This window comes from Acinonyx jubatus, chromosome E4, assembly GCF_027475565.1.
Source record: "Acinonyx jubatus isolate Ajub_Pintada_27869175 chromosome E4, VMU_Ajub_asm_v1.0, whole genome shotgun sequence".
Lineage (NCBI taxonomy): Eukaryota > Metazoa > Chordata > Mammalia > Carnivora > Felidae > Acinonyx > Acinonyx jubatus.
The window spans coordinates 31,857,256-31,876,630 of NC_069395.1; the positions used below are offsets into that span (position 1 = coordinate 31,857,256).

General features: G+C 42.0%; 1 protein-coding gene across 2 annotated transcripts; it reads right to left on the bottom strand.

Annotated features, from left to right (window-relative positions):
* Window positions 1-748: 748 nt before the first annotated feature.
* On the bottom strand, window positions 749-19,119 carry LHX9 (LIM homeobox 9). 2 transcript variants are annotated; one of them, XM_027074614.2, is made up of 5 exons: window positions 18,420-19,119; window positions 16,262-16,464; window positions 14,711-15,066; window positions 8,603-8,805; window positions 749-4,324 (listed from the first exon to the last, which is right to left on the bottom strand). In XM_027074614.2, exons 1-5 carry the CDS (start codon window positions 18,591-18,593, stop codon window positions 4,268-4,270), a joined length of 993 nt encoding a protein of 330 aa, XP_026930415.1. In that variant the 5' UTR covers window positions 18,594-19,119; the 3' UTR covers window positions 749-4,267. The 2 variants fall into 2 exon arrangements, with proteins under 2 accessions (XP_026930415.1, XP_026930412.1); XM_027074611.2 differs by lacking the exon at window positions 749-4,324 and adding an exon at window positions 4,831-7,285.
* Between the last annotated feature and the right edge of the window lie 256 nt (window positions 19,120-19,375).

The window sequence follows — 19,375 nt, forward strand, 5'->3', positions numbered from 1 at the left end:
ACACACACAGATACACACACACACACACACACATGCTGCCTGGTGATGCTTCAGAAGGAAACTGAATAAAGAACTATATTAGAACCCTTGGAAATATAAAGATCTCATTTAAAAAGGCAGAAGGAGACCGCATATCTCTGCTGAAATAATAAAGTAACTATGTAAGTGTATTTAAAAAATAAACCGTCTCAATTTACATCATAGAAAAATACCATCATTTAATTATTTACATCATAACATTTTGGAGGTTTTTATAGCTCTTTAAAATTCCTGTGGAGCATCTAGGTCAATCTGGTAGGACGCTACAAATATTATATTTAAAATAATTCTCCACCATATTTTTCTTCTGAAAAACCACTCTTGAATTCAAACAGCTCCAGCTGCTTGAAATGGTGAAATACCTTTGTGCTTTTCAAAAATCACATCTCATAAAGGGCATTTATTCTATAGAATTAAAGTTTACTGAATAATAAATATAACTTTAAATGATGCAAGCTGTCAAAACCCTTGAATGTCAAAGTTAAATCCGATAGCCCTGCATGAGTTTTGCTACTTTGGAAAAGGAAAAGAAGCAGAATAAGTAAAGGCAACTTCACCTTTGAATTTCTTCATCTTTATATATTTGTCACAAATAACAATTTAAATATCCTTTGAGGTTAATATTTTCTGGTTGAGTGGGAAAGTACAGAAAAAAATTAATATATTCATGCATAATATGAGACAACAGAGACTGGAGCGTCTTATTTGTAGCAAATTTTATTTTCAAATAACCATAAAAGGTATTCAGTTACTCTTCAGATTAATTTATAAGATCATGCAAGATGTAAACAAGAAGTTCCAAAGGAAAAAATTGTTCCTGACAATTCTAATATGTGAAGAAAAAGTACACAGAAATGCACACCAGGAACTTTTGACATATGGCTAATACCTGGATCTTTATTCTCGCCCGCTTTTTGTCATTTCAGCACAAGATAAATGTAGTGCAAAGAAGCAAAAATTAGTAATCCAAGGAAAGAAAAACTTGCTAATGTGATGCATGATAAGGGAGCATTTACTATATTAATATTCACAAAGAAATGTTGGAAGTGGGAAGTGATGTTAGATTAAAAAAATATCTATTTTGCAGCACAGATGAAAAACAATTTTGTTATGGTGATTATATTGCCACTCACATCATATTCATAGACTTTTCCTTGAATCCCATGCACAGTTCTGATTTTTTTTTGGGGGGGGCGGGTTGGAAACAGGTAAAATAAAATGAAAATCTTCCCAGAGGGCATTAAAAATAAGATATTAACTTAGAATTTATGTTGCAAGTAAGGTAAATGGTCATTTTATTCTGATAAAATGTTGGAAGGGTAGAGTAAGTATTATAAAAATATTTCAGAATCAATGGCATATCACAAAGAAAATAACTTCCTGTTTTCACTTTGGCTGTAACGCAAAGGACTGTGGCTTTACCTTAGACGGTTTTTATTTATTTGAGTATTCAGAGTTGGTTCTCAATTGCTAAGAGTATGAAATATTTGAAAAGCCAATCCAGAGTTTATCTATGTATGGTTTCAAAGAAACTACAATGTCATTTCACTAATTTGGACTAAGTGATAGTAGTATCCTTATTTAATCCTTGTGTCTAGAGACCATAAAACATAAAAAGTATTGAATCACCTCAAGAGTACACAAACTCTCTACAAGTAAAGATAGCTTTGTTTAACACACAGTTGAAAATTAAAACTCCATACCAAGTTAGGGATTTATATTTACCTTTTACAACAATGGTATCATCTTTAGTATTCTCCTTAAGAGCCTAGAATGACACGACTCCACATTTCCATTCCAGAACTTCCCACTTCCAACGCTTTTCTCCATGATGCCCTTTGCAAGCACTCGAGCAACACAAAATGAGATGCTATGTAAATGTGGTTTATAAAATGCTTTGACTTCAAAGAAAGGTTACTGGAAAAGAGTGTGCTGTGGGTTCTACAGGGGTTTTGTTAAATAAAGCTATCTGTTTTTTAGGTGATGAAAAGTCACCTTAAAAGTCTTAAAAGTGTTTGCTTTGGGTCCTTTATTATGGAGTTTTATCCTTATTTGAGGTATGAAAAACCTACTCGCTCTCTAAGTCAGCATTAAGATGGCTACTCACCCAAGGGGACAGATGCTAACTCTCTGTAAAGCTTTTTTTGCCCGAAATCAATTTGCCAGAAGTTAGACTAACCCAGGCATCCGGGAGGTAGAAACTATGAAAATTTAGTACCTTGCTCCCTTCTGAGAAGTCTACATCCCTCTCTTCCATGCCCAAGAATGAGTGTGTGGTTTGCCCAGACTCAAAAACTGCCATACATCATGGGAAAGCATGGCAGACCTTCCAACTCTACATCACATGCTTTTTTTTTTTCCCCTCTTCCCACTCACATAATTAGTGCTCCTTTCTTTTACTTTTTCAAAATGTGCCTGTTTCAAATTTGTATTATTTTTTTCAGATGTCTAATTGCAGTTACGTTCTTTCCCTCTTTGGTCTCCTCCCGCATTTCACATACCAGACAAATATTTAAAGGTCTGTAAAACCAGGCGAGGCTCCAAGATATTTCTAACTGAAACTGCCATAGGTGACAGCACAGGGAAAGAAAGCAAAGTTGTAGGACGAGGATTTGAATAAACGGGGTGCAAACGTATTGGAAAATCTATTTAAGTTGCTATAGCCATGGATGAGGTTTCAATGAGGCATAAACATTCAAGTTCCTGACAAAACCAACATGTTTCATGATCAGTCAAAATAGTCTACTTGTCATGATGCATTGCATTTTTTTTTATTTTTTTAATTAGTAAGTTGCTCTCTCTTTTCATTTTTTTTTCCTTTTTTAGTATTCAGGAAGTGAAAGCATTTAAGAAAACATTCAAAGTTCTGAGAATACATGTAAGTGAAATATTTAATGTCTGTCATTCATAAAAGTTACATCATTTACATAGGGTTCATTTGTATATAATAAAAATTTCATCATAATGAAAACTTTTCTGGAAAGTTATATGTTAATTTGTTTAACATATGCTTTGGATATACAGCTAAATAGGAATCGTTAAAAAATTCTTTCTTCAAATATTCCCTTTAACAATTAAAAAAACCTCATTCCTAAATATTTGTTTTTCTTTCCACTTGCTCCTTTGTTTGTAATATCATATGTAATTTGAACTATGCAAAGATTGGATCTTTCCATAGTTCAGAATATATTTGTATACTTCAATAAATTTGCTCATTGCATAGCAAACATGTAAACTTACACAGGATCTATAAATTTTACCCTAATAATCTAAAAACGTTGCTGAAATTTTACATGATAGTTTAGTCTAAGGTTTAGTTTTTGTTGTAATTTGTGTTTTCTCTGTGGGTTTTTTTTTTTTTGGTAATTTTTAATACATGGGCCAATTGAATACAACAAATAAAAAGTCATGAAAAGTTAAAAACCAAGTAAGTCATTTTATCCTAGGCTACCAGAAGTTAACCTCATTATATTGTTTGGATTTTTTTTTTTACTAAGTATAACAAGTTGGAAATGTATTGTGCTGCCTCTTAAGACAGTGTTCAAAAGTAATTTCAACAGTGTGTATTTAACATAAAGTTAACTATGTTCGCATCAAATAAAATGTTTATTAATGAAAGCTATTTATCATACAAGAAACAGCAAAGATAAGTCATCATACAGAGATGTACACTAGGAGTGACAGATGTAAAAGTGCATGCAGAGATTTCTGTTTAAAAAGGAAGTAATAAACAATAATACTAAAATTACTGGGTTTTGATTCCTATACTCTCAAGTGAGTGATAGCTTTTCTTTGAATTTACAATTGGAAAATGCCATCAACAGATAGGACTAATACACATTAGCAAGCAGGTGAAATGAATGTTTTTTGGACTTTATTTTACAATTACTGTGCTTGACAAATGTGTGGGATTTTTTAGCAATAATAATTTTCTTCAAATATGGGGTGGGCATATTACTGCCAGGTTGCTCTGGTTTATACACGGCTTAACTAATTTTGTTTTAAACCACATAACTTTAAGCCTCCATTTGTGTTAGACACCATAAAGAACAGAATTTTTGTTAACATTCAGTAAATGACATTTAAGTCTCTCTCTGTCTCTCTCTCTCTCTTTTTTTTTTTTTTTTGGCTCAATAGATTTTAAAATGTATGATTATCATAACCTAATATTGTCTTTGTCTTCACTGCAGTGGATTTCCGATCAAACTTTTCCCCTTCTTTTAATACTTTAGGGAATTTTCAAACGTCGGGATGTTTGGCTGTAATGCCCCAAGATTTGTTCTCCCTGAAAAAAATCATAGTGACAATTTATTAACTACAGAGCAACTTGGCTTTTAGGGGTCTGCAATTTCTATTTTGATTTACAAATATCCATTTGTGCTCAATAGACCTAACATTAAATCTTAATCATAGTTAAGTTTCTTTTCATGCAATTACTTTGTCTGCTAATTATCTTTTTTTTTTAATTCTAAAAATTGGGCGGAGTCAAATCGGTGGGGCATTACTTTTATTATAAGAAAATATATTAAAAGGTAATTCGAGGTTGAATTACATTGCATATAAAACGGTGTGTACATTTAAAATGAATCAGAAGTTTGGAAATCTGAAAACTATTTGTATGTTTGAATATTTAAAAATTGTTTGTATTCCCACTTTAATAGCTTTTACATATAGATATTGGAAACACACTAGTACAGTTAAACCTTAAATTGATGGGAAATAAAACTCCTTAGATTCAAAATGGTTTATTCACACAAATTTAATAGGATATATCACAATTGTTTGGTCCATAAATATTTAGGGGAAATAGTTTCTATACAATGCATTTATCAATAAACAAAGAAACATGGACAATTTTGCTAGACCACTTACTGTACTATAAACACGAAGCTCAATATATAAGATTATTGAATTTATCAACTATATTTGAAAGAGTGCACAACTGCTTTCTATGACATGTCTGTCCCCTCTAACAGGATACACCATAAAAAGAGTTTCGGAAATAAGAGGTAAAACAGTACAAAACTAGTGAGGTGTCAAAAGGGCTTAAAACAGTTAATTTAACAAACAACACATATATCCTGATTTTTCACAAACTTACTTCCAAGTTATATCATAAGGCACGTAGGAGAACTGAGTTATAATTAGTCTACTTAATAAAGTAGATCTATAGTACCATACATTGTTCTGTCAAAGAACAAAATTTATAAGTATCAATATTTTACCTGTAAAAGTGTATTAATAAGATCTCAGCCTTACCAAGGTTGTTTGGTCTGGTTAGTGGTAAATGCCCAAAATGTAATAGAAATATGAAAAGTCAAGATTTAAGCTCCATATAAGATGATAACCACACTTGCTAAATATATAATGGCAATCACACCTTTCTTCTGTTACAGTGTTAACTTATCTTCCATCATCTTTTTTTTTAAAAAATAAGCTACTTTCTGTGCTAATTTTCTAAAGACCCTGAGCAAAAGTTACAATAATGCACTTTAATGTGGGCAGTGAACTGTCAATATGTAACCACACATTTATACAGCCAGAAGGACACCTTTAAAATCTATTAAATAGCCACTTCGACCACCAAAGGAGATTTAAGGGGTCCAAAAAGTGGAGAATATGTGCAAAGTTATTCTTAACAATCCACTAAAGCAAGACATATATCTTGACTTCTTTTTTATTTTTTTTAGGAAATCCACAATCTAATTGGTATTTAACTACAACAGAAGCGTATAGATGAACATTCACCACTGCCCAGACCATTAAGATTTTAGCTTAAATTAAAAGAAAAATAATGCTACTGTAAACTAGGAAATATATTCAGATCAGCATCCACGAGGCTTCTGAGTTTATCTACTTTAAGACTAATAACTTTAAATCTGTAATGCCAGAAAAGTTTTTTTTTCTGACAAATATATCAACCTATGCCAAAGTAAAATAAAGCAAAACAAACCAAAGAATTCTCATTGTCGATATTAGTCTACTAAGGTTTTCTTTTTTAACATAATTCATATAGAATGCCAGATACAATATCATGGTACAGCTGAAGCCAATTAATAGAGCTATTAATTAAATTATACTGATTTTTTTAACTTCTTAAAAAATTATATTTTGCTTATTTCCATTTTCCCTAGGAAAAAAATTAATTTAGAAAGAATGGTTTTAGAACTATCATTTTTAGCTTTAGGTTAAAAGTATAGAATTTCAAGCTCTATATGGAATTTTCATAGATACACAGGGAGTTAAAATATTTTTCAAATGTTGAAAAGCAAATAACTAACAAGTGTTCCTGGGATGTACACCCCTAAAAAGAAGGAAAAGTCACATCACTAGAACAGATTTCTCACCTAATTAATCTTTAATATTTAGAGCTGCTATAGTTAATGCTTTTTGTTTAATCATATTCCTCATTTGTAAGATGAAAGAATAAAACATTTTTTCACTTCTAAAATTAAAAAAAAAACAATGTGAAGTTTTCAAAATTCCATAAGTATACATACAATCGCAAGATTTAAAAAATAACTTTAATTATCTGATTCTTTATTAACCTAATCATTTAATTGGGAATATGATTATTTGCCCATTATCATACCACTTTTTTTTTTCTTCGAGATTCTGGAAATAAGTAACATACAATTTTAAGAGGCACTTATTAGAATAATTCAAAAACTCTCCTTACCAACTGAAAGCTCTAATTAATTTTTTTTAAAAAATCCAAATACACATTGTAGACAAAAACAAAACAAAAACAAAACAAAACAAAACAAAACAAAAACAACAACAAAAAAAAACACTTCGTAAAGGAGACAATTCTGTAAACTCATTTGCCAAGTGGCTGCAGATGCTACACACCAAGCTGTTGCTTTTATTTCCCAAATATCTTGTGGGTTAGAAAAAAAATCTTGTAAATAATAAAATAATAATAATTAGAATAATAATAAAAAGAAGAGGAAGAATGAAAAAACAAAAACAAAAACAAAAACCAATGTTAGAAAAGGTTCGTTAAGGTAGTTTGTGAGGGGCTTCCGGATTCGTGGCTGTCCATGTTAGAGGTCACGGATGTCACTACAGTGATAGTGGGATTGGTCAGGTCTGTTAAAGTGGTCGCTGTGCCGGGTGGAGTGAGAGCGCCGCTGTCTGCTGAGGGCGGGGCCGGAAGCGACGTGCCATCAGCTTTATCAACACCCCCATTCTCCTGCCGCAAAAGGTTCCTTCTGAATTTGGCTCGTGCGTTTTGGAACCAAACCTGCAAACCAATCCCAATTGATTTCTTTACCGATGTTTATTTTAGACTTCTTTTGTTTCTCTCTCTCTCTTTGTCTTTCCTTTTTGTTTCTTTTTTTTTTTCTTGCTTGCTTTCTTTTTTCTTTTTTCTTTTTCTTTTTTTTGAGAGTATGTTTTCTTTTTAAATATAATTGTCTTTATTTTTCTTGGGAGAGAAGGGCTGGGGTTTGTTTTGTTTTTGTTTTTGTTGTTTTTGGTTTTTGGTTGTTTTTTTTTTTTTTTTTTTAAACAGAGTATTTCAAGTAATACTATGGGTACTCCCTCTCAACTGTATATATCCCCCCAGCACTAACAAGTGCCACTTGGGACAACTGATGCTTAAGTGGAGATACCATAGACATGAAGGCACAGAGATACAAGGGGGAAAGTATATCCTGATTCCTTAAGTGTTTGTTATCTTTTGAGAATGAGGAAAGGCAGGGTCATTGAAAGTTTCACAAAGTAAGAAGGACTCCTATGAAATGAACATCACTGAAACAGATTTCAGGCTGTTCTTGAGTCTGACATGTGATAACTATTCTCCACATAGGAAAAACCCAGGGCCACAGACCCCAAGCAGCCAGAAACTGGTCGGTGGAATTTTAAGTGCCTGCTCTTTGTCACTGAGAAGTAGAAGAAGATCACAGGTGACCCACAGCAACCCACTATAATTTCATGAGTTGTATACTCTTACCCTTACAAGTTTAGAAAAACAATTGGACAGCAGGTCTAACTCTCAGTATTTAGTTTTGCTCTACAGTTTGTTAAAATGGGAAAATTCTTGCTACACTTGGTTGCTGAGACACATTAACCATGGCTGTGGCTTTTCCGGAGTTGAAAAAATGAAAAAAAAAAAGGGGGGTCGATCTGAATTTGGAAGGTCATGGCATGTGAGTGAGGCTGCCAAGAGTTTGCTGAAGTAAAACAGCACCAGCGGGTCCCCCTCAAGTCTGTGCACTGAGCCTAACGTGAATGGAAATCTCTAAAGCCACAACTTGTACAAATAACATCACCCACATTAGCAGAGCAGTGAGGTGAGCTGTGCTGGCTTGGGTGGCCCCATCTCTCCATCGATAGGAAGGAAGAATGTGGCTGCATTTCAGAAGATCCTGGGTCTCTCTTTGGGCACCCTCCCGGAAGCCCCTGCAAAATTTCCGCACACCCTCTGGGGAGATAACTAAGGTAAACTAATGAGAAGCAGTACAGGAAATATCTGTATTGCTCTACACAGGGAAGAGAACTGTTTTTACTGGCAAGGGTAAGGGAGATTTATACACAGCCAATGATGGAGGTTTCTTACCTGCAAAACTCTTTTGGTGAGGCCTGTTTTCTGAGCAAGCTGCTTGAGGTCCTTGGCATCCGGGTTGTGGTTGATGGCAAAGTAGGATTTCATGGTCCGGAGCTGGTGGTGCTTGAAGGAGGTGCGCATGCGCTTGGTCTTCTGTGAGGGTGGGTAAGGCTGCTGATCCCGGTCCAAGTGGTCTGCCTCGTTCTCGTTACAACCTGTTGCGGGATCAGCGAACAAACAAACAACTGCTCAGTGGGAAGTCCCGCACTTGCCGCAACGGTAGCGGTAGCGGGTTGTGCGATGCTAGGAAAATAAAGCAATGGTGGGAAAGGCTGTCGACCCAATTATAAGCTGTATCGAGACAAGACAGAGGTTAATTACCAAAGTCAGCCAAAGCAGCCTCTTCACGTGGCCACAACCAAAGTTTATGTCATGGAAAAATGTTAGATGAATCCTCTCTTTTGTATAATGGTTGCTGGAAAGCTCGAGATGAAGAAGTCGCAAGTGTGAAAGAAACATCCCAGGAGTAAAAAGGATAGACTCTAATACGTTTATGCACAACCGCACCCTGCCCTACAGCGCACACAACAGTTTTTAGAGACTCCACACTGTCTGTGTTTGTGAAATGAGACATACTCTCTGAAGGCACTGCTCCTTGTCATGAGGGATATGCAAACCATTTCATCTCTCTCCAATCTGAGAGTTTCTGAGAACCCACCAACTAAGGAAGAGTCTAAGTCAGTTCCAATTTTTAGCTTGTTCTGATGTTCCTCGAGTCTTCTCAATCAGGAAAAAGGTGGAAAGTAGCTGGAGAAGGGGGAGAGTTTTACAAAATTAGAATTTGTAGATTTCTTATGTAATCCTAAGAATATTATTTTTGAGGGTTTTTAGCTATAGCTGCTTAATATAGGGCAGTGCCAGGAAGCAAACAGTTTTCCCTTGGAGTTATTTTAATAAATATTTCTGAAAGAGAATGAGCCCAGACTTCTCTTCACTCAGTTCATGCCTGGAGCACTCCCCACAGCTCACAGTTCAGAGACACTGCTGGTGCTTATTTCTCAGCTCAGATCTTGGCCCTCTTTGCTGTGGATGTTTGTGAGTGGGATTTGAGCTGTGCCCCTGGCTGGTCTGGCAGAAAGAGGGTGACATCTCTGTCCCTGCAGAGCTCTGCTCAGCATTGAGGGTAAAACGACCCAGACTTTGAAACCAGCCTGAGAGTCATTATCCCCAGGATGTAAAGCTGCACATTTAAAAGGTCATTTCCAATAACCTCCTGGCTCTGGGTAGGAAATATGACTACAAAATGAAAAATGTTTTGCTAAATATTTACTGATTCGACCAACTTCTCAACTTAAAGGGCATGGCGACTTTTTTTCTTTAAACCCTCACTTCAGGTATTTATACGATGTATTTTCAGATCTGATCATCCTACATTTCAGCACATTATAATAGAATATCTAAAATTAACCTGATCATGTTACTTGGTGGCATGCTACTTTACTGAAGAAAGTAAAACATTTCTTAATATTAGCTCTTCTGCTTGATAAAATATTATTTGCCTGCTTTGCTCTGGTTAGAATTGTGTTCTGAAACTTTCTGGTAAACCAGCAGAATCAGCAGAAACAGTAGTTTGGGCCATCAACCAAGAGGTCAGGCACATCACAAAATCCATTTAACAAGAAATTTGCTCTATTGTAAGAAGACATTACATTAGGCATGAATTAATGTTTCCTTTGTTTAAATTTCCATAAGATACACAAGTAGGAGGGCACATCTGGCAAAAGAGCAGATGAGTTCATTGAGAGAAAGATTATATACTATTCACCTTTGGGTCCCCTGAGTCAAGCACAGGGCCAGGACTCAAAAGCATTCCACCAAGATTTTGAATCTTTGTTCATCAATAAAATCAAGTGACTATTAATGCAAAGCCAAGTCAACTCGAATGGAATCCAAGTTGGCCATATACATACAAATGTTGACCATATCCTTCTTTTAAACTGCCCAGAAAAGTAACATACCCTCAGAGATAAGAGAAAGAATATACGCTACATTTTATCCTATTTTAGCCCAGTGGGGGATATGTTGGGTTCAAATATTCTACAGAATTGCACTTTCAATTCTGAAAGTGCATCCATTCTCAAATGGATGAAACAGCCTCTTAAGACCTACTATAAAACTATATTTATCTCTAGTAAACTGAGCTATATTTCACAACCAGATTATAAATGTACCCACCACAAAATGGTCAAAGAGGCACACCTGGCTTTGGGGCTTCTTCAAATAAGATTTCATTCTTACCGTATGTGAGTAACATTTAACTTTTCCTGAACACATCAGATTGAATATTACACTTAGAGGACTTAACTAAGTGCTTAACTAATGCCCTTAGCCACTGCCCCAACTCAAGGTATTATTTCTTAGAGATGAATGTGATTCCTAACCTCACTGTGTACTCATTAGTCTTTAAAATGAAGTTTATGAAAAATAATCATAGAACAGTTTGATTAAACTGCTTTTCTAAATATGCATTCTACATTCATTATTGCTGATTAAAAATTCAGCAGATAACGTTAGTTCATTAAACACAATTATGGGACTTGTTTCCACACAGTATACGGTTCAGTGTGTAAGAAGATTGTTAGCTCTTTATTAAACAGATATTACTGTATGCTTTTCCTGTGACGGTGTTATCATATTACTCAACTGAAAAGAGCAATCTACTTCTTCCACACGGTAACTCAGTGCATTATCCTAAATTGTTTGTGTTTAACTACAGATGCATTATATAAACTTGCAAGTGATTGTGTTTCCCCAGGGTCTACTTCAGAAGTATACTTGTTTCCCCCCACCCCCTGAATTATGAGATGGAATGACAACTCTCTTAAAACTACTTTAAACGTCCACCTATAAGTACACATCTGACACATTATAAAGTCAGTGAGAAGATCTAAATATTTTCTTTTCCAGTCACTGATGAAATAATGGTCACCTGTACTAAAGCGAGTTTCTGTTCCGAAGGTATGTAACCTTCTGAGAACTAACTGATCCCTGGGAGACCACTAGGGGTCAGTGCCAGGCTAATTTCACAACTATCAGGAGACCCAAGGAAAGCAGATTTTAAAAACTGGCAAAAATTTAGTCTTGCCACTATCTCTAAGTTACCCAAATAGGAGCTGCCTATCCTACACTAAATCTTCACTCCTGGAGGGCTGCCTTTCAATCTAGGATTCCAAATAAACTCTCTATGTCTCTTTCTAAAATATCTGCCTGGGATCTGCACAGGGAGGATTAACTAAATTAGTAATATTCTCGCTGAAAGGCATTTGCCAGATGTCAAACACTAACTGATCTTTGCCACCTTTCACATCTTCTCTGGACGTCTTTGAATCATAAACATATTTAATGTATAGGATTTTTTTAATATATCAATTCATAGATTGCATTTTAGTGTCAACGCTACTCTTTCTGAAACTAGTTTACAATTAAGCAGAGATGGCAATATAAGACCCAAAGAAAGCAAAAATAATGAGTTAAAACTGTGGGTCCATCTCATTTTCTACCTTTTAACATGTTTTCAATTTGCTGAAGCTTTTCTTTTGCTAGTTTTGTAACAAACTGGCATAGATGGTTAGATGCATAACCTTTTTTTAAAAAACAGTGGGATTGATTTCTGGTCATGTATCTTTGATCCAGTTTCTCTAGATTATTTATTTCCATCTGATTTTAAAGATGTATGTACTATTCGTTTGTATCTCTAGGAAAAGTCCAGAAAGGATGGGGTGGATACTAATTAAAAGACATCCAGTCTGAGGTCGTGTGATGTTCAAATTCCGGATAGTGAGGCCTCAGCAACCGTCTCCTCCTGCAGGAGCTAAACAGCATCACCTTTCTCCAGAAACCTTGCAGCATTAATATACAAACTAAAGGCCTAAGTGGAAGGAGATTTTCATTCTTTTTTTTTTTTTTGAAGATATAAATTTGTATTCTCTAGCTACCACTAAATTTTATTGTCCTTAAAGCTCCCAGCTCTTCCCACTAAAGAATGATCCAAGGCGAAATCAAATTGAGCTAGTTAGATTAAATAAACAAGCGGAAAAAATAGGATTGCTTCCCTGTGGCTAGAAATGTCCACCTTTTTGCACACTTTCTCGGGCGGAGGGATTCCCTCTCTCCCAAGGACTCTCCAGTTATGTGGGTCCCGGCCTCTCGGTCTCTGTCTCTGTCTCTGTCTAATTAGGGCATTAGGGCCTTGGTGAGTGGCTCGAGATTCCGATGTCATCTTCTATTAATAAAGAACAATTAGTGCCCTGCCTGTCCTGCTCCGGGGACCTCGCATCAAAGGAGATGAAATGAGCGCGCTGGGCAAAGTGGCCCCGAACCAAACCCCCGCGGAAGTGCAGCAGCGACGAGCGCCAGGCCGCGACCCGCAGCCGGGGGTTGGCAAAACCCGGGGCTGCGCCCGCTGCCCCGCCACAAACCGATCCTGGTGGGGTCTGGAGCGAGCCGGCTGGCCTTTTCCCTTGCTCTAGCGACCCTGGCCTGAACCCCCTAGGGACAAATGTCGCTGCGCTGAGCTCCCTGGTCGCTAATCTCCCTGGGACGCCGCGCGCCGCGCTGGCCGGGTCGGGATTCCTTCTCCTCAGTTACAGCAGCCGAGAACCCCAGGAGGCAGCCCAGCAGAAGGCTGGGGGGAGCCGCCCTTCCTGAGAGGCTTCCCCAGGAAACTCTGGGCTCCGAGCAGGCCTATCAGTTCCAAATGGTTCACGCTGGCTGTGTGACCGTGGGTAAATCACTTATCCTACTGGATAACTTTGAGCCACAATGGGTCAGACACCATACCAGGCACTGGGGACCGGAAGGCAAAAACCAGCACGATCTGTGCTCTGGGACGTCCATGCTTTGGCTGGTAACTGGGTGCTCATGGTAACAGAGTAGGGTTGCCACAATGAGGGTCCCTCGGGTCCCTTCCGGTAGAATGGACTCCCTAGCCTGAGTCTACTGTGGGCTGAGATTCCCAGCCAGGGCTGGGCTGGGCATGGGAAGCCAGTCCTTGGTTTCCCAAGCATTAGCCTGGGGGCTTTCCAGGACCCCTTTTTTTCCCAGTGTCTGGAACTCCTAAGAAGAGCTTCCTTCCTGCTTGGAGTTCGACGTGGTCGACAAGGTCCATCCCTATCCTCACCTGGGGGATGCAGAGCAGGGGCAAGCTACCAGCCATGGGAAACGGATGATTGAGAGATATTGGTAAGTGATACATGTCTTCCCAAAGCAAGGGAGACAGTGTGCTCTCAGGCCTGTTGCCTGCGTTTCGCTTTTAATTAAGACAGAAGGCTGGTGGAGGATAAAAGGGTGGCCTGTCGCACCGCCGCGCTGCCTCAGTGGTCCTGACCTGGAGCGTCTTTCAGTTTTCCAGGGGCTCTGGAGGTCCTGGTGGTTTATCATACAGGGAATGAGCTGGCTGGATGACTGCCCTGACCTACACAAGGGGCAGGCCAGCTCAGCTGTGGAGGGTGATTCCTACCCCTACAGCTGCTTTTTCACCAAGACCAGGGATTTGGTTTTCGACACTCCTGCCAACTGTGTTCCTGATTAACTCTGGGCTGGTGACCACAGCCTCTGCTCCCTCTAGACAGACTGGAGTTGGGCTCTGAAGATTTTTTTTTTTTTCAGTATATAGGAAAACCTCCTCCAGGATCTATAATTTGGCTTCCACACAGGAATTGCCCTGGGGCTGTTTTGCTCCAACTGGGAGCCAGAAACTAATGGGCTCATTAACTAATGGGCAACAAGGATTTGGCTCTGCCTGTTTGGGGGAAGTCATTGCAGCCTCATGGTTATGAATGTGTTTTTTGCCACAACCTAAATAAAGGTCTCTCTCTCTCTCTCTCTCTCTCTTCCCTCTCCCCCTCTCCTCCTCTCCCCCTCTCCTTCTGTCTCTCCTCTGTTTCTCTCCTTCTTTCTCCTCCTTCTGAGCGAAAGGGAGGTGTGCTGAGGAAAGGGGAGTGTTAAGCAAAACACTCTTGCCACCAGATCTCGGACGGGAAAGGAGTTCTGTGGAATCCTCCGCTGGGCAGCCAGAGGCCAGGGCTGCTGGAGGGGTGAGGGGAAAGTAGCAGGGCTCACCTGAGTTGTAATTGACGATGTCCACTCCCAGCGCTGGGCTCTTCCGCTTCCGGGGCCGCCCTTTCTGCACGGTGCCAGTGCCGTTGAAGTAAGGCAGGGCCAAGCCGCCGCTCTTGGCCGCCAGCTCGGTGTAGCTCAGCTGCGGTGTATACTCCCCTTGCAAGAGGGTCTCGAAGTGGGCGCGGCAGTACACCAGGCTGTCCTTCATGCCAAAATGGTCGCCCGTGGTCAGGGTCTTGTTGCACGTGGAGCAGGTGAAACAGCTCAGGTGGTAGACTGAGTCTCGGGCGCGCATGACCATCTCGGAGGCGGAGATGCCAAGGTGGCAGCGGGCACATCTCTGCACAGAGAACCTTCTGGAAAAACAAACCCGTCAAGTCAGGGCGCTGGTTGAGGCAAAGACGGAGCCATCTCCCACCCGTCACACCTGGGGTTTGGTCAGCGGTGGCCCAAGACAGGCACGTAGGAGGGTTCTGGGAGAAGAGGACACGGGTCCGTTTGCATTTGGTCATTAATTTTGTTTACTTTTTGACCTGTTCTGGTGAACCAGGACCAAAAACAACAACAACAACAAAAAAAAAACCTTACATTAAAATAAGAAGAATTGGGTAACATCCTCAGTTTCCTTTTCTGTAAAGATTAAAAGGGAAAAAAAACACAACAAACAAAAAGCCAAACAAAACAAAACAAAACCAAAAACCCGCACTTAGCTAACTCGAACACTATGGAAAGAATCTTAAATTTCAACGCCGGGGGAAAGCGTTTCATCCGTTACAAAATATCCTATGAAGGGTGGTATTATTATTATTGTTATTTATGGATGCGTGAGTGTACGTGAAAGCATTCAGACAGACGCCTCCGCAGAGGAAAGCTTATTCTTTTTTAATCACCTCTCTCCTCTGATTGAGAGCAGAGCGAGGTCACTTGCACATAACTGTTCTCTTTCCCACCCCAGAAAAATAACTGGGAAGCATCACAAAAAAAATCCCCCGAGTTTACTCTCCAGGCTGACCAGCACGGTTCTAACTCGCCGTGAATGGAACTCAGAACTGAGTGGCTTAGGTTTCTTTCACCAACGGCGATTATTCCTTTTCATGGTCATTTACGCGGTTTCCCGCCACCCTTGTGAAAACATAACACCCGGATACGGCCGCCTGGACCACCAGTTCATTTCCAAGGTGAGGATCTCGCCCCGTTCGTAGTAAACGGAAAGAGGAGAGAGAACACCCCGCTTCGGTGTTGGTCGACAGACAGGCGTGCATTCAAGATTCCGAGCTTTCCCCAGATCCCCTCTACCGAGCTGTGCAGTGTCGGGGATGGGTGCTATTCACTGGCAGCTCCAGACCTTGGGGGTTCCTCCCACCCATCCTCACTGCCCTTGGTGGGGGTGGCTCAGCTCGAACCCGTCTGCAGTGGACTTCCCTGGTCTCGGGATTGGTAACAGTACCCCGAAGGGGCGAAAGGGGGCGAACCAAGGGGAGGCTCCCCGGCTCGGGCAGGTGGCCGCGCCAGGTGTACCAGGGCGTAAGAGATCGATAGGGGCGGGAATACCTGTAGTAATCCTCCTTGCAGTAAATGCTACCGTCCTTGGCGAAGCAGGTGAGCTCCGACTCGAGGGCCAGCTTACATTCACAGCACTTCAGGCACCTCAGGTGCCACTGTTTGTCCACAGCCAGCAGGTAGTACCTGTCCGAGATCTTGCCCCCGCAGCCGGCGCAGAGAGCGGGCTTCTCGGGGCTCAGCGGGGGCATGCCCTGCAAGGCAAGCACAACGCACCGCTGAGGAGGACGTGCGGTGGGGACGCACAGCTTCGAGACCCCTCTCCGAAGCTCAAGTCGTTTGGGGAGCACCTCCAGGGGCAGGGGCCACAGTGCAAAGGCAAACGTCGGGGAAAAGTTCCCCGCCGCGACTCACTCCATTTCTGTAGTGTCTGCCTGGACCCGGCGTGCGCATCCTCCTGGGACTATTAACCTAAAGACGCGTCGGCCACCTCGAGCCTCTTTAAAATGCTAGGACCGCACTGAGCAGAGGTTGGGCGCGTGCTCCCCAATTCGCAAGTACAAGCTAAAAATTGTGGGTTTCAACGCACACAAAACTAAACAACGGAAATTTTTACTGGGGAGTGGAGAGGAGATTTGGACGAACACAGACTTTTTTAAGACATTGTATTTCTCTAAATTCCTATGGGCAGAGTTAAGTTAAAAGGAAGGAAGCGATTATTATACCCGTGCTCACAATTTGGTCGACATTGTTTTGATCTGAATAGATTTGGCTGTTCTCTGTTTTTCAGGGATATCGGTCCCCTCCCCAGTAAGGGTATAAAGTGCCTGTTCCCAGGAAGAGTCTATTGTCTGGTCCCCTCTGCACAGTCCCTCTTTCCCCGGCCTTAACATACCCAGGAGATCTGTGTCCTGAAAATCTGTTTAGTGGCCAGGTTAAGCTTCCCGCCGGCTGACCCACCGACACGGCCGAGGGTGAGGAAACCTCACCTTGACCAGCCCAGCCCCGCCGCGAATTAGAGTTTGGGTTGCTGCTTTTTGTTTTTAGACAAGATAGTCACAGCAAGGAAAAAGAAAAAGAAGGAGGTAACCGCTGGACATCTCCCTCAAGACTAGCAGGAATGGGTTGGACTTCCCCACAAAACTTTGGCGGGCCTGGAAAAGTAAAGTCCCGTCCTTTACTCAGACCAGCCCCCACCTCCTCCCCGGCACAGAATTCATGTTGCAAATGTGGAAACACCCACGAGCTCGGCTACTTGGTGGAACCCAAAACACCACTGACCCGCTCAGGGCAGAGTACCGGGTTAGTTTGCGCTGCAATCCCCGGTGTGTTGCCAAAGGACGTGCACAGCTCTGTTTGGCTGAAATCATTTCCGGAGACTTCTGCAGTTTTCCCCTCCCGGCTCGTAAGTGGGAAAGGGAAGCACATAGACTATTAATTGGTTTTCTTTATTAATCGGACATGACTTTCATTAATATGAATAGCGGTAACAGTGGTCGTTGATTACACCGCTCAAGGGCTCCGAAGCTCTCGCGCTGGGGCTAGGTGCCCGGCTCCTCCGGATTTTTATTAGGTTTCCCCCTGCACGTTCCACCCGCCCGGCCCGGAAGTTGAACGCCGTCCCGCTTCGCTAGAGGGGCCGAGCCGGGCTGCCCGAGACCCCGAAAATCGCCGGCTTAGGCAGTGCGGAGCTCCGAGCGTCCCGAGAACTGAAGGTGGCCCAGTTGAGTCCGAGTCCTCTCCAAAGGTCCGGTCACCACACCTAGAGACTAGAGCCACCTGGGCTCCTGCTTGGCCCGGACGCCCCGGCTGCGCGCGCCGTCCACGCGTTGCCCGCGCCCAGCTCGCCCTCCCGGCCGCCACCCTCGCCGGGGAGGCGCCCGCAGTCTGGGAGTAGCGGAGACCAGAGGTTGGGGGCTGCAGAAGAGGACATCCCCATCCTCTCACTCCCGGCCCTCCTGCTCTGCCGGGAACAGCTGCGGCAGAGAGTTGCGAGCTCACGGTCTCGGTCGCGGAGACATTTCAAGACAGAAAGGCGGCCGTTTCTTAGCCCGGCAGGCAGTGGGCGCGGAGAAAACCCACCCGACAGCCGGGAACGGACGTTCCCTGGGACCCTCCATCCTCAACTCGGCCGGCCAGCGATGGAGACCCGGCTTCGCCGAGCGCGCAGGGGCGCCTGCCTCCCGCCGCCGAGGGGGCCCTTCCTTACCGCGTCGCGGCCGTTGAGCTGAGCGCCTTTGGCCAGGCGGGCCTCCGTCTTAGATCTGCGCTCCATCTCCTCCATGATACCTTGGATGTGGCCTCCGGAGATCCCGTGGAAGAGCATGGCTGGGGGACGGAAAGGACACGAGTTGTCTTCTGCTCGGCACCCCACTATTTCCATATACACACGCCCGCGGCTCTCAGCTCATCCGAGTGAAGGAGCAGAAGGGACCGCAGAGAGCTGCGTGTTGGAGGAGCGCAGAGGCGCTCCGGGACAGAGGGCAAGAGGGAGAGAGGGAAGAAGAAAGAGGCAGACGGAGTGGAAATTGGTCTGCTCGGAAAAGAAAAAAAGAAGGGGGGGGATCCCCAGCGTCTCCCTGAAGGAGATGTGCAGAAAACAAACAAACAGGGGCGGAGGGGAAAGGAGACGAAGAAGGCGAATCTTACTGCTCTGAGAGATCGAATTACTAATGGGAAACAACACTGCAGCGGGGGGAGGAAAACAAAATCTGGCGAAGAAAGAAAATAGTTTCGAACACAAAGAAAGAAAAAGAAGTGCTATTTTCAGCGGTCCCTGGCTGCTTGCAAGTTCCCAGTGCCTGTAGGTTGGGTTGGGGACTGCTCCTGCCGTAGCTGTGTCCAATTTGTTAAGAGACTAAAGCCAGCCCATTTTTGATAATTTAGTAGGAGGAGTTCTCTCCCTGGAGCTGCCACGGATTTTTATTCAGACAACAAAGACCTGTCACACTCCTCTCAACCCCCTGGTGATGGGCAAGCAGGGACAAACATTACAAAGGGGAGGGGGCTGGGGGGGGAGTAGGAGGGGGCATTTACTTCCCCCCCAACACACACACACACACACACACACACACACACACACACACATCCTTCCAAGAGTTCCCAGTAATCATGTTTTAAAGGGGAAAAGGAGCCCATATTGCCCCCGCCCTTGTGCAGGAGGCA